Raw genomic sequence first — 15806 nt, 5'->3', positions numbered from 1 at the left:
CTTAATTTTCCAAATCATTTTGTTATTTAAAATTTAATTAAGATTGAGAAAGTTATTTCTCTTTTACTATCACTGTTGTAATTACTTCATCAAAGGATGCGCAAGCATTTGATCTATGTTATTTTTGGCCACTAATCAATTTGTGTAGCATTGTAGAAATCATGGGTCTAAGACATAATCCATTCAAATTACCAACAAGTTCCTTGCAAGAACCATGGATCTGATTTTTAATCTTTATTAATTGTATTCTTTTGTTCCTGGAAGTTAGCAAACATTTGGATTTCTAGAATTAATCATTGTTTGATTCTCTAGTGCTTCAACACATTTTTGTTATTTAACCAAAATCCTATTAGAAGTATCCTCTCCCCTTGCCTTCGTGGAGCCTGGGTGTAAGAGAAAATCTTAGGATTCTAGTAGGAGAGGCTCCCTGGGGATTTCATCACCCTGTGACTTGACCTTGAGCGATATGTATTCAGAAAACTATACAAAAAGGGTGAGAGTGAAATATATAGTCCATCAAACAATAATATGTTTGGGGTATCAATGGGGAGGTGGACTTAGAGCCACACATGATTAACTAGAGACTTGAGTGTCTTGCCACCAAATGTGTATGTGTTAGTTTCCTTGAATATTGACTAAAAACCCTTGTAAGTAGAGGCCTAAAACTCTATACTTGATAGTTATAAGAGTTTGGATCATTTCCCATAGATACCCCTCATGACCTCCTATAGTAAAATGAGAATTCTCTGTTTCATAAGATCTCTAGATCTTCAGGGTAAGAGGAAAGGTGTGTAAGTGTTAGTTGCGCCTATGCTATTAGGTATGTGCCATCAAACCTTTATCTATTTGTTGTAGATAGGTATTTTATTGTAGCGAGGGTCATATTGTGTAATAGGTTCTTGCTAAAATTGTTGTGTTTATACCAATAGAGTTAGTCCATCTTTGTGCCAATCTAGGCCTTTAATGCAAAACTCTGAATTTCGAAGTATCCTGGGTCAGCAGACACACTATATTCTCAATACTCTAACTGTTTGATCACTTGATCTCTCTAAAAAGATTCCCAAAAACAATTTTCAAACACCTATTACACATTTACAAAATTGATCATGCAATCTCCTTTCAATTTTTGCGTCTTCCAAATAAATTTTTGCATTTGAGACCAATCTTTGATGCACTCACCAATAGATTTTCATAATTGACTTGAATATTTTACATATTTGTTGAATCTAATTACACAATTTCCTGAAAAAAAAAAATTCAAAAGGTCATTCAAACTGCCAAATTAGGATCCTGTAGACACTTAAAAATAATTATTTTAATTATTTTTAGTTCCTCACATAATTAATTAATTAATTATGTTAATTCAAATTCCTCTCAATATTAATTAAATATAATTAATATTGTCACTATAGCATGTGATTGATTTATTTAATAAATCAATCCCTTTCTTTATTCTTCTAAAAAATCAAATCCTCACAAATCTTCCTCTTAGCTAATTAATTTCAATTAATTAGTTAACCTACATGATTCCTACAAATCATCTTCTTAATTCATCATTAACCTAATAAATTCTTCTAGAAACTCCCTAAACTCACTTAACATTATTCTTCTAATTTTTTATTCCCTCCACTCATTCTCTCTCCCAGTCAAATTGTCCTACAAATATTAATCCCACCTAACATTTCCTCTAATCCCCCTCCTAATGAGTCGTTAATGGTTAATCATCATGATTAGCCACAAAGTCAACTCTTTGTCCTTTTCATCCAGCCACTAGCTTTAAATGCTCTTTTCCTAAGTGAATGTAAGATTTTTGAAATCTCACATTCCTCCAGGTATTCCCTCTCCCAAGGAATTTTTAATTATTTTTTATTCCTCCAATCCCCATAATATCCTTTTTTGGAGAATTTTTAATTCCTCCAATGCACCTTGTGGAGGGTGGAGATACGAAATGCCTTTAAGGCATATTTCTTGGTCTCCACACCCTCTCTTGGACCTTGTGTGAGCTCACAAGTAAATCTTATCCCTTCATCTTGAATTCATCCTAGCCATTCGTTTTCCTCTCCTCTTCCTATAAAATAGGGCTCCATCCCTTCATTCTAAACATCTTGAAATCCAGTAAGTTTATGCTGCCCTTTTGAGCCTAGGAAATCATCTTGGCAACCTGATCATCTCATCCTTATCATTTTTCAAATCCATTCCATTTGTGCACAACATTGGAGAGCCATCCACATCCAGCAATCAAAGGAGCACATCAAGTGGAGCATTATCAAGGGGCGCCTTCACTTCATCAAGCTCAATCCGAAGGAGAAGGTAAAATAGCAAGGTGAAATGGTCTTTTAATGATATTTTAGCATTCTACATGTTTATTTCGTTATTTTTTGATCATTTGACCTTCAAATCTATTTTCCCCTCTTCAAATCCAATATTAGTTTCCAAATATTAGCATCCTTAGGCAAATTGCATTATAATAATCAATTGTTCTTAAAGAATTAAAAAACTAGATCTTAGGGTTAAACCTTAGTCGTTGTAAAGATACCAAGACCTCATTGAATTTTCAATATCAATCAATTATCAATTTTATCCCTTGTGCTCATCATTCTAGCACAGGGTCACAACATTGATCAAATCATCAATCAATCAACATCGTATCTTTAGGTCAAGGTTTCTCTTTCAATTTCTTAGGTGAACATTCATATGTTCGCACTCACAAATTTCCTAGGAGTCAATCTTATAGAATTTCATAGTCTTTTGCTAAGATAATCATCCAAACATCATAAAATATATCAAAAATCCAAAAACATTGGTGCATTTTAGTTCCATTATCATCAAAAATTCAAAAAAAATCCAAAAACATAGTGTTTACCTTTACATTCATAAGTGTAGTCCTAGGAATCTTTCATGGTCTATACACAATCACAAAGCAAGAGAAATCAAATATATCAAGAGGCCTCTTTCAAGCATGAACAAAATAATACACCTATGTCTAGCAATGGCTCATTCCAAAGTGATTATATCAATGCCATATCTACCTCATGTGATTCCACACTAAATAGTAAATTGAATGATGACATATTTTGAGTTTATCCCGAGGGCTATCCATAGTAAAAATTCAAGCTAATCCATTTCTTTATACATATCCCTTATACAATTAAATTCCTAGATCCAATGCCACCACATGCTCCATTCCCAACCAACCCTACTCTAGAGAGTTACACTCAAAATCCATTTCTATCATGCCAAAATATGGACTCCTTCCAAGAATCCCGCATACATATTCAAACTCATACCCCATGTCAAGAGGATAATCCAAAGTTAGAAGAAACAAACCCTAGCATAAATCAAGATCAAGATACAATGACTCTCCAATGCAATCCAATTTTTTATCAAGATCCTACCTATTAGGATTCTTATGAATATCCCCTCATCCTTTTGTATTCCATCCACGATGAACCCCGACTTTCATATAAAGAGAAAAGTATCCTTCCAAATCACATTCATAACCCACCTCCTAAACAATATCATGGTTTCCCAAGGTCCATCCCCTCCAATGATCCAATTCAAAATCAAGAGCAAAGAATAACTTCAAATGATCCTCTTCCAAGTAAAGATCAAAGTATCACTTCATCCTCTAGTCATAATCTTCCATATCCATCTGAATATCCCATCACCCTTATCCAAGATAGTTATGAACCCCATACTTATCAAATGGGTTCCTCCAATTTCATCCAATGTGGTCTACCTAATTATCCTGTCATTCCTTCCATACCATATCCCCCTCAAAATGGACTCGCATCTTGTTTCAAAAATAACAAGTATCCCATTTCTAAAAACATTTGTCAAAACATGCATTATCAAGGAAAAAAGTTAAACCTACACGAACAAGGAATAATAGAACTCCTTCATATAAAAGAAAATCCAAATCATCATGGCGTTGGCTACATAGTTCACTCTAAAAATGTTGTATCCCTACTAAATCTCACATCCCTCCATCTAAGTCCAAACATGTGCATTCTCCATCCTCCAAATCCATTTTGGGTCCTCATATCTGAAAACCAAAGACTTCATCCCTTCCATCCACCTTAGGTTCTAATATTCCTCCTTCTACTATCCATATCAACTTTAGTTCACAATCCACTTACCCTACAATAAATCAAGATTAACAAAGGAACAAACCCTTGAGAACCTTCCAACCATCTACCCATATCAACCTATCCAAAATACCTTCATATTGTTCCTATTTATCTATGAATCCCATTACCCCTCAGAGCAATTTGGATGCCAAGCATAAAATCCACAAGTCCAAAAATCTATATACATCCAAAGATTAACATGTCCAATCTAAAAGATGTGTAAAAACAAAGCAAAATTTTATCCAAAAGAAAAAAGAACAATCCAAAAGGCCACAAGGGCCCATTAAGCAAAAAGAAAAATCCAAAATTGTGTGGATTCCTAAGTCACTTGTAGAAGCAATGCATTCTAAAGAACCAAAAAGGAAATAAATTAAAAACCATGTGGATTCCCAAGGTGCTCATAGAAATACTATATCCTAAAGAAAAGTCAAAATTGGCATCCAAACTTGTTATTCCAAAGGCTTCCTTCATTCCTCCATCTAAACATCTCTCACTTTTCAAGTTTATTTTTGCTCTCTCTATCCCAAAATCCACTATCTTAGATACTCCATCACCTTCTTAATCCATTTTGGGTCCTTATATCCCAAAATCCATATCCACTCCTCCATCAAAATCTCAAAATCAAAATTCCAATTGTCCTCCATCACTCCACAATCCCTCAAGGTGTGTGCCAAATTTGATCTTGACAACATTTCCATCCACCCAAACACAAATTTTCCAACATCCTACCCATTATCCAACACCTATTTCCCATCCATTCATACCTCCCATCCAACCCTTTGCATAAATCATTTCCCCATTCTATTTTAACATCCATTTCATTTCCCTTTACCATCACCCTAACAATTTCTTTGAACATACCTTTAATAGTCACATACCATTGTAGCACATATTTCAAGTGTACCATCTAAAGAACAATATGCCAAGTCCTTCCTCCATCTCCCATCATGCATCCATTATCTTCCAAAAAGTCAAAAAATTAAAAATTAAAATTTTAAAATCCAAACAAATCAAACAATTTATCAAAATCAAAAAATAAAATAAAATAAAATATTAAAAGCCAAAAGCATCAAATAGCCCTAGAAAACTCTAAAAATTAGAAAACAATAAAAAAACACAAAAAACACCATCAATCACAATCTATAATAAAATGTCTCTTGCTAAGACGTTGAGACTTTGAGCAAAAACAAATAGAACATCAAACAAAAAATTGAGCTTAAAAAATTGTGCATCAATAAACAGACCTACGAAGCTAGCCTACAACCTAACTAATCAATTTCCTAATCAACAATAGCAATATTTATCAAATATTATATGTCTTCTACAAGATGTGGTATACTCGAAACCAGATAGATCTATCTTGTACGAGGTACTTCATTTATGGAACCAAACATTATGATCATCCTATGCAACATAATCCTATTAACAAACACTTATCTTTGGCAAGAAGATCGGTATGACTGTTGACTCGTTTGGTCAATTAAGTCTTATCTTTTATTTGATTTATCTTTACATCATGTTCCTATGCTACTCAATGATATCTTTAAGTGATTAAAGGAGCAAGGATGGATCATGATTTTTATCTTTGATTTTATTTGTGGCTTGTCTTGATAATATTGCTAGAGCAACAAAGTTCCTTATGTGTACATTTGACATAATTAGAACACCCTATGCAAGTCAAAGGTCATATAATGCTATTTTGCATCAAGATTAACATGCTCTGTGGTTACTTCCTCACATATTCTGACAGGGATTTATTAACTCTAGTATGAGTTAGGGAATTTTGTGTCTGCAATGCATCTATTAACACAAGGGGATAGTCCTCACCTTGTTCTTTCCATACGTTGGTGCAATATATCCACTTGCCACATGATAAGGCTCAATGGTGATATTGTTGTACACCAATAAAAACACAATAAACCCTTGTTTACCATAAACTAACATTCTTCACTTTCATCATATTTCATCTTTCATCAAACATTCATCTATCATTTGTCTTATATAGGATGTGTCTTTCTTGAAACAAGACAATCATCTATCTTTTTGTCTTATACAGGATGTGTCCTTCCTAAAACCAGACCCGATCTTTACCAATCAATCTAATTAATCCAATCAATCTATAAATCACTCCAACCATCTCTACTATCCAATCAAACCCTTACATGTCATCAAGATAGCCATTCTTCTATCTCTCGTACAACATTCTACTTCTTTTGAGAGATCATTCATGCCTTTAATGCACAAACAATCTCTTAATGGGGCATCCTACCTCCATCCCTTGACATATTATGGCATGTTTTTCACTTTTTCTTTGAAACAATCCAGTACTTGGAACATTGTCTCAAAGAGAGACAAAATGTAGACACCTAAATTGTCCCGTGCCTACAAACACCAATTTTACTAATTATTCATCTTTCTTAATTATATAATTTTCATTACTTAATTAATCTAATTTTATTCTTCTAAATTAATATTAATCTTTTGTTTAAAAATCACAATTCAAATTTCCCTCTAATTTCATAATCAATTATTCTTTGATTATTTCCCTCCTAATATTAATTAGATAATCTTATTATTTAATTAACTTTGTTTAATTATTTTAATTAAGAGATCTTAATTTTTAATTAAATTCAGTTTTTATCTTCTCATAATTAAATAATAATTTTAAATTATTTAATTACCTAACGATGTTCTTTTGATTAAATAAATTTCCTAAATCTATTTAATCTCATTTATCTATCATTTCAAATTACAACAATAACCACTATCTTCGTAATTCTTGTACATGTATACGACTTTGAGAGCCATCACCCAACACAAGGAAACTGCATTGAAGTCAACATTGAGTTTTCTTATGGTTTTGTTATTTTAATTTTTTTGTTGATTTCATTTAGTATTTTTTCATTATGTTGCGATTGATTCTTGTGACTAGATTTAAGGTTTACTGGTTACATTTTAGTCTAATTGACATGCTGATTTTTCCTTCATACACAAGCATAACTATCTCAACCTAACTATCATAGTGCACTTATTCATTATTACACATTTCCTTTGGTTTCAAGATATTTCGTGTAAGTTGATTTACTTCCCTAAAACAGTTAGCATCTTCCTTTTACTTTTATGGACCATCAAAATCTACTTAGAATTAGAAAGACTATAATATGGTATTTGAAATTATGGAAATTTGATATTGTTTGTTTGTTTGAATATAGTGGCTATATATTGATGGTCACAATTGTTATATATTCATTTAAGTTCTATAACTTAATAATTAACATTTACTTGAAATATTTTGAACATTTAAAATATAAATAAAGTTATTTTGAATAAATAAAAAATTGAAAATAATAGAGAGATGAAATTCTTTACATATTAATTTTATATATTACACAAGAAATACATTTGTTAAAATATAATACTATACGTAATATACAAAATTAAAATTCATAAAGATCAAAAAATATAAATTAAAAATTAGCGTCAAAAAATATCTCAAATATTAAAAAGTGTTTAATATTGGTTATCATATACTATTTGTTGATTATTTAGAAGAACTGAAAACACAATATCAATATTTATACATTTTATTTCCTTCTAAATAGGACTGAATTTCATTTTTGCACCATCTACGACCATTGAATGTGGCAGATGCTTTATCTTAAAATTTGGATTTTCAAGCTCCCACCTGCTCTCAAAAAACAAGAAAAATCTTTAGTGCCATTTAATTAACATTACATTCCATCTTAAAATAAGGAATGAAAGAATTATGTAAGATATACAATAAGCTATTGCCTAGTTTAATAATTGAAGGTACAAGTCATGAAATTTTAGAAAATCAGTTTATCAATATTTAAAAGTATTTATATTAGAAAATTACTTATAATCATTGGATACAAGATGTAAAAACATGAATAATTGCATTTTAGCAAGATTGCTCCCTGGGCACAATCTAGGACCAGAACCAAATGCATAATATGCTCCCGCCTTTGACTTAGGCCCCTAAATAATGAGAAAAAAATGTGAGAATTAGTATTTTAATTTATAACAATATCAAATCCATTACCATGGAAAAAATATTTAATATGATTAAACGAAAGGTGATGCAATCATAGAGAAGATGCACAATCTAAGACCAATACCATGTACATGAAATATTCTTAAGTTTGGCTAAAGCCTCTAAAATCATAAAATAAATAAAATGAATTATTACAGTTCTACATTATAATAATATGAAAAAATAAAATAGCATTGAATAAAAGTGTGAAAAAAACATAGAGAAGATAATTTCTACGTACCTTTACAACAATACATAGGTTAAAAGAAAAAATAAGAGAGAAACTGTGAATAAATTCACTCCACTAAATTAATTGATCATTTGATATTAATAAAAATATACGAATTTTGTTTATTAATTTTATTTTTTAATCAATTCACTATTTAAATAGTAGTTATTCACTTCTCATAATTGAATTAGTACATAATTATTTTATCATGTAATTGTTTGTAATTATGATTCTTCATGCTCTTCTAAGATCCCAAATACCCCACACACATGTACATCCAAAACCCTCTACAAGATAAATATATGATTTCACATAAGCTCTTTATTATTAGTTAAAAATGTCTATAATGGTAGTTTAAAGATAAGATTCATATTTGCAAAATCATTTTTGGAAATGTTTGTATATTTTAGTGTGTTAGTCTAACAATGTTTAAATATCTATGAAATTGATGAATCACTTGTGTAACCCAACTAAGTCATATTCCATATTGATTTAACAAATAAATATTTAAATTTATTTACATTTTCTAACATTAGCTTCATTATATTTAATAGGATATTTAAAATTAATTATGATTAATTAAATAATTAATCCTACAAGATTCATTTATAGAAGTAGTATATTAGTTGATTTGTAAAAATATTAGTAAGCTCAACCACTCTTTCACCACTTTAGGTCCTACCCAAACACTTTATTCTTTCTATTTAAGGGCTATTAGCTATAATTATTCTTAATATTTATGTTAAGAGTACTTATAATTATATATATATTCACACCATAATTAGGATGTATATAATGTTATCTACATATGCATATACTTTGAGGCCTACATTAAAATTATATGATAATAGTACTATTCAATTGTTTTTTAGTCATCTTATGATGTATTACTACATTTTATTGTGACACATTTTCCTCTTGCTATTTTATATGTCTAATATCATTTATATTAAATGGGACCAAGAGTGGTCATTAAAGAACCCTCTAGGTCTCTTCCCGCCATACAAATATTGCATGAAATGCATACTTATTGAACATGGCTAGACAAAATAAAAATTACATGGCATCCTGATTTTTTGCAAAGGATTTTCTATATAAATATTGTGTTGTGTATTATGCATCTTTTATTTTACATTTACTTTGAATTTTTTTTAATATAGGATTAATATTATTTCTTACAATTAGTTTCAAAGATCAAGAGTTAGATGTTTAGTATTTGTTTTTTACTAGTCTTAGCTTGATTAGAAGGGCACTTTTAGCCCTATACTAATCTTGGTTATCAATAGGATTATCTTGTGTAGTTGAATATTTTTCAAATACAAAAATTATGGTCATTTCTAAAAGGAAAAATATGGAGATTAAAAAAAATATAATTAGTGGATTGTAGATCATATTGTTAATTTCCTTGGATTTCATCCCTAAACTATTGGAGTTGATCATGCAATGGCTTGGAGATTTTTTTAGTATTTAGATGATTCTTTAATTACATGGAGGTTATTGAGTTGACCTATTAGAATATTGGAATCTCCTAAAACAACCCTTGGATACTTGTCCATGATGAGGTTGTAGACTTGGTCATTTTGAGATCTAGAGCTCCTAGACAACTCCTAGAGGCATGCTATGGATTTATAGTTTTCATATTTATGGGATATATATTTAAAACATTTCATCTTTCAAATAGCTAATCTTTGGCCCTAAAATTTGGAGTTTTTGAATATATTAATGGATTTAAATTTGTAAGAATTTATTAGAAAGACCCTTTCTATTCATCCTATGAAAAATTTCATAAAAGGAATAGAAAGGAATTTTCGATAAAATGAGTAGAAAGGAACCTTTGAACAAAGGTCCCTTTTTTTCATTTATGAAAATTATCTACATTTGAAGTTTTTTTACATTCAAAACACCCTTGAATGAAGGCGTTTCTTAATTTTCACCTCTATCCAAATTGAAAATTCTCATGTCCCAAGTTTGGGACTCACTATTGTGGGTTTAGCCTGTGCTTTCAAAGTTAAATTTTCTTCCTAATTATTTTAATCTAATGTATATCTTCTATTATATGATATTTTTCTCTAGTTATTTTATAGATATGTTATGTGTTCACATTAGCTATAATGGATAAATATAATGATTACCTACTGTTACATGTTATTAATCTCCTATAATGACCTAAATCAACACATATTTTTTTATGGGTTTGTGTCCTATGTTTTTGTATTAAGAGCATTATTCATTAGAAATCATGTTGCAAGCCCTAATGTATTTACGCATCATCAGTATATCATCACTAAGAACACTATTTGCATTATCAAATTGACATTATTATCTTAGGTCCCTACAAACTTTCCCACATTCATTATTGTTAAATCAATTCATCTAGGGGATTTACCAAAGTGGAATAAATTATTAATTGCCGATTTACCAAATAGTGTCTTTCAACACCAACCCACTTTAGACACGTGAACATCAAGGTAAGAAATATTTATAACAATCATTAATTTTTCCAGTTCATTTTTGTGGTTCAAGTTCAAGACTATGCATTAAGTTTAATTTTACAAGGGTAGACCATGTCTAAATTGAAGAGAAATATAGTTAGTGAAAAGATTTGAGGCATTTGTCTAGATAGGACCATTTTTTTCTACATACTAGTAAATCAATTCTAGAGATCTTCAACAATGTTTTTGTAGCGTCTTAAAATTGCGACACTTGCAATTTCGACTGCATTTCGGTCTTCACGATGGCGACGCAACACGAAACCTGAATGGAGACCCCGAAACTTGCTCATGGCACCAAAAACTGCATTTTCTTGCACCCTGGCCTGATTCCTCCTTGCACCCTGCTGTCTCGGGAGGTGGGACCAGAGCGCCCAGCGCCCTGGTCCCTGGCCCTATTCTGGGCCCAGTCTCCTATGGGGCTTCGGGTCTTTATGTTTGCAAATTGGAAAATATTGTTTCCTGGTCGGCCTAAGGTCAGAAAAATCAGTCTATCAACCCTAATTGGCAAGTATATAAACTACATTTTCCTCTCTCATTTGGAGAGATAAGAATGGATGAAAAAAAGGTGAAAACGATACTAAAACATTCAAGCATTCAAACATTTAAGCATTCAAGCATTCCTTCAAGCAATTGATCATTCCAAGTCTCCATTCAAGGCTAAGTGTTGCATTCAAGACAAGGATTCAACCATTGAAGAGGAGATCACATACTACAACATACAACATACAACAAACAACAACATCTATACCTTCGCATATAAGGATACAAACATCCTTACAACAAGGTACTAGTACTTGTTTTACATTACATTTACAGCGTTTCTCATTTCTTGGTTAATTCCAAAACCGAGGTTTGACCTAAGGGCAAACCCCTAATCCCTAACCCCCCAATCGTCTTCGTTTTTCTGTGTGTAGGTTACAGGTACGCGACTGAAATTGAAGATCTGGAATCCTTGTGCAGAGACGAAAAGATCCCCCTTCATTTCGCAGATTTTTCGGAGGACCGTGTGCACGTCGGGTGCCATCGTCCCGTCAACTTTCGCTCAAATTTGCAGGACAGCGCCGTCTCGACATTTTACTGCTAATTCCAAGTCCGCAGCTTCATCCTATATTCCTATCTCAGTTTATAAGCGAATCTTTCTCACTTTCTATGCATTCCTAGCTTAATCATTCTATCCACATTCTTTACAAAAGAGGGTAGCCTTGCTGTCTTAACCCTTGAAACTCATTTAGAATCCAATCTTGCATTGTGTGGGATTGGAACTTGTGGGTTTCAACCCCTCTTTTGAATGTAAAGTCTCCCCTAAGTGAAAAACCGTCAACCCTAGTAACCTCCCTTCTCTCTCCTTGGAGTTGGAAGAGGGGAGAGCAACTAGGGTTCAATTTTTCCGCTTTACAGTTTTCTTCCATCCAAATTTTAAACTAAATATCACGTTTCATTTATTACAATTCTATAATTCTAATTTTACATTGATAATTCTAATCCCAACTCTTATTTTGAAACCTTTATTATGTAATTATTTGTTCTAAATAATTTATAGTGAAGTGTATTTATTTCCATCATGCAAAATAAGACTTTTAAACAAATATCATGAAAACCCCTTGACAAAAAAGAAATAGCTTATATTTAAGAAAATACTTATACTTACATCCCATCTTTCAGGTTTGAACTCTAAAGGGTTCTCAAAATATCGAGGATCAACATGATTAGTTCGCAACCAAATAATGACCTTCCATCCCTTTGGAAATATGTAACCTGATAACAAACACAATTTATTATTTTATTTGTATTAAAATATGGAAATAATTATTCATAAATGTATAATATAAAAAAATAAAAAAATAGAACTATTACCATTGAAATCTGTATCTTTTGCCACACTCCGAAATACAAAAGATGATACATGAGAAATCCTAACTATTTCCTCAATCACCTGCACCAATATATGAATACTAAGCCAAGTCATTTTGATCATACCCATTGGAGGCACTAAGCATCCTCACTCAAGAAAGAATACTTGAAGGTAACTCATAAAATGTTTAAAAAATATGTTTTTCAATACAACCTTTGAAGTATAAGTCATGTTTTTTGTATCTTCATAGGTTAGGCGTTCATCTTTTCCTTTCTTCTCTCTGATCAATCTATTTTCTTCCTGAAGTAAAAATAAAAATATTTTGTAAAAAAAATGGTATACACTAGATCAATTTTTTCATCAACGTTTTCACATCATGTTATATGATCCATTTTCTCTTTTCAAGCTTTTTCATCCTGATAATAGATCACGGAACATGATTTGAAACGTTGATGAAAAGATTTATCACACAATTAAATCTAAAAGATATCAAGACAATTTATCATCAACTGAAAATTTCTTACATTTAATAAACAAAATAATTTAAAAAAAAAAAACTATTAAACAATGTTTGTATCTCACCCTTAATTTATAGAGAACAGAAGGATTTTTTGCCAAGTAATAAAGGACCCAAGTGATTGAAAGAGATGTAGATGCATAACCAGCCAAGATAAGTGACACCACATTATCAAAAATTTCCTCATCACTCAACTTTTCTCCATTCCATTGGAATCCACTGAGTCCATCAAATTTTGAAGGAAGTCCTCTTTAATGCTGCTCTTATTTGCCCTTCTATCATGCATTTCAGATAACATCATTGCTGACAATTTCTTTCTACTCTGTACACATTCAATACTTCAGAATAAGATTACAAAACTAGCCAACATTCATACAAGAACAAAAAAGGACTTCATCAATGCTTTCAAATTTTAATAATATTTGTTAATGATGAAACATTTTTGGAGGTCGTGTATTTTGTTGGTTGGATGCTATAAACTAAAGGTAAGATTAAGTCGAGTGGTTGGTGGCATCATTTTGTTTGCCGATTAGAATATTTACAGTTGATAGGTACATAATAATAATAGGACTTTCATACAAATAGAGATGGAAAACATAATAATATTTATTAATGATGAAGCATTATAGATGGTTGAAATACATTTTGTTGGTTGGACAGTATAAACTTATGATAAAATTAAACGGAGTGGTTGGAGTGGTTGGAGTGGTTGGTGACATCATTTTGTTTGTATTTATTAGATTTCTATAGTTCATGTAGAGCGTGATTTGAGCTTCTGGATTTTGATTGTGTATATCTTTTTTACCTCTCATGAATTTGAGCTAATCCAAAAAAAAACATATTAAATTCAATATGACCTGTAGAAACTTCATGAATTGACTATATAACTCTCAAAATTAAAAAATAAATTAATTAATATACTAAAACTTTGATTTCGAAAACTGAAGTGGGAGAAGAAATCATACCTTGAGAGCAGAGTGGAATGCAGTGCCTGGGAAGTTAATGGGCTGAGCTCTAAGTCCAGCTACAAGTCCTGTGTAAATCCTTCGCATCTCTTTTAACATTGGAGCACTTTGAAAACTGAACAGCAATCTACATATATTACTAAATTGCACCTACAAAGGACCATAACATCTTTAGGTTAGAAAGCTTATAGTGAGGTATCTTAATTATCTCATGAATTTGGGTCAAGGATATATGCTTATACCTCATTGACTTCATCAAAAGCAGTGATTGTACCCTTGAGAGCCCAATTTTTAAGGGCTTCTCTTATTGAGGGCTGTAAGGTTATGAACATCCTCTTTAATGACTCTGGACTGTTGATGGCTTCCATCAGATAACGCCTAATACGTTTATGCTGGGGACCTTCCACCATGCCAATTGAATTAGCCCCTATCACCTGAGGAGAAGGCCAGCCAGCAGTTAAACTGCCACTCTCTGTTCCTCCTCCTGTCATAAATTTGTTGGCCTCTGGAGAACATGTTATGATAGTAGGTGACCCAAATAAATGGGTCCTGTAAACCCCAGTGTCTCCATATCTGGAATGCAATGTTACATACATATGTCAGTTCTCCCTGTGATTTTGTGTATACCATTGCAAAGCAAATAAACTGAAAACCTATATTTGTGTGCCCTGTGCCCTAGCCCAAACATATTTTATTAAATTTCAAGCATAAAGAAAAAGAGAGATTTACAAATTACTTAGCAATTCTCTTCCATATGAAATCATCAGGCCTCTTTGTGAACTTGAAACACCATAAAAAGTCCAGCCACTCTCCAATGATAGGCCAACCCAAATGACCAGGAGGAAGCTTTCTGCCACTTTTGAAGGTTAGATATGGGTAACAGTATCTCCACTCATTGAAGGATCTCAGCACCCATATGACCAGTGGGAGAAAACCCAATCCAAATCCCACTGCCCACATTGCATCCATGAGAAAAACTCTAATAGAGCTTGTAGAGTAATGTGGTTTTGGTTACTAGCTCTACTGCTACTATTAATTTTATAGACTGGAGTGGCTTTGTCTTCTTTTGAAGACAGCCTAGAGGGGGATATTCCATTCTGCTTTACAAAACTAAGTAATAATAATTACAAATGGGAATTATTGTCTTGTTTTGTAGTCCGGCTTGGGAGACATATTCCAGTGTTGAGAGTATATCCTTATGGACAGCTGTGCCTATAGGTCTTTTAAATATCATTTAGTTATTTTTTAGTACTTCCATGAATTGAATTTGAAATATGAAGATAACTGGATATGAATGAAATGGAACTTAGTTTGAATCGGCAAGTTGTGCTAAAATGTTTTTTATAGTACATGAAAATGATTAAGAGATCGATTACATATAATACAGTTGTTGTTGGTCGTTGAGATATCTTTAATACACCTTACACAATTGAGGACCGTGTAGACTTATTCATTCTTTGTCCTATCCTTTAAAATCTTTTTTTTTCTTTTTTTGTTTTAAGATGTCGAACAAATACTTCACTATAATTGAAAATAAGTCTGTTTGTAGGCGACCCTTTTGTGCTTT

The 15806-nt window shown here is 31.8% G+C and overlaps 1 protein-coding gene across 1 annotated transcript; it reads right to left on the bottom strand.

Annotated features, from left to right (window-relative positions):
- Positions 1-7724: 7724 nt before the first annotated feature.
- Positions 7725-15228, bottom strand: LOC131055481 (ent-kaurenoic acid oxidase 2). Its single transcript, XM_057989966.2, is given in 10 exon segments — positions 7725-7815; positions 8008-8129; positions 12554-12660; positions 12760-12838; positions 12971-13057; positions 13340-13483; positions 13486-13596; positions 14240-14389; positions 14482-14812; positions 14976-15228. Coding segments are annotated over 10 exon segments (1455 nt in total). The 5' UTR covers positions 15209-15228.
- Positions 15229-15806: the final 578 nt, after the last annotated feature.

This window comes from Cryptomeria japonica, chromosome 5, assembly GCF_030272615.1.
Source record: "Cryptomeria japonica chromosome 5, Sugi_1.0, whole genome shotgun sequence".
In the NCBI taxonomy this organism is placed as follows: Eukaryota; Viridiplantae; Streptophyta; class Pinopsida; order Cupressales; family Cupressaceae; genus Cryptomeria; species Cryptomeria japonica.
Note: the sequence above shows the minus strand (reverse complement) of the source record. Positions and strands in the feature narration are given on the sequence as shown.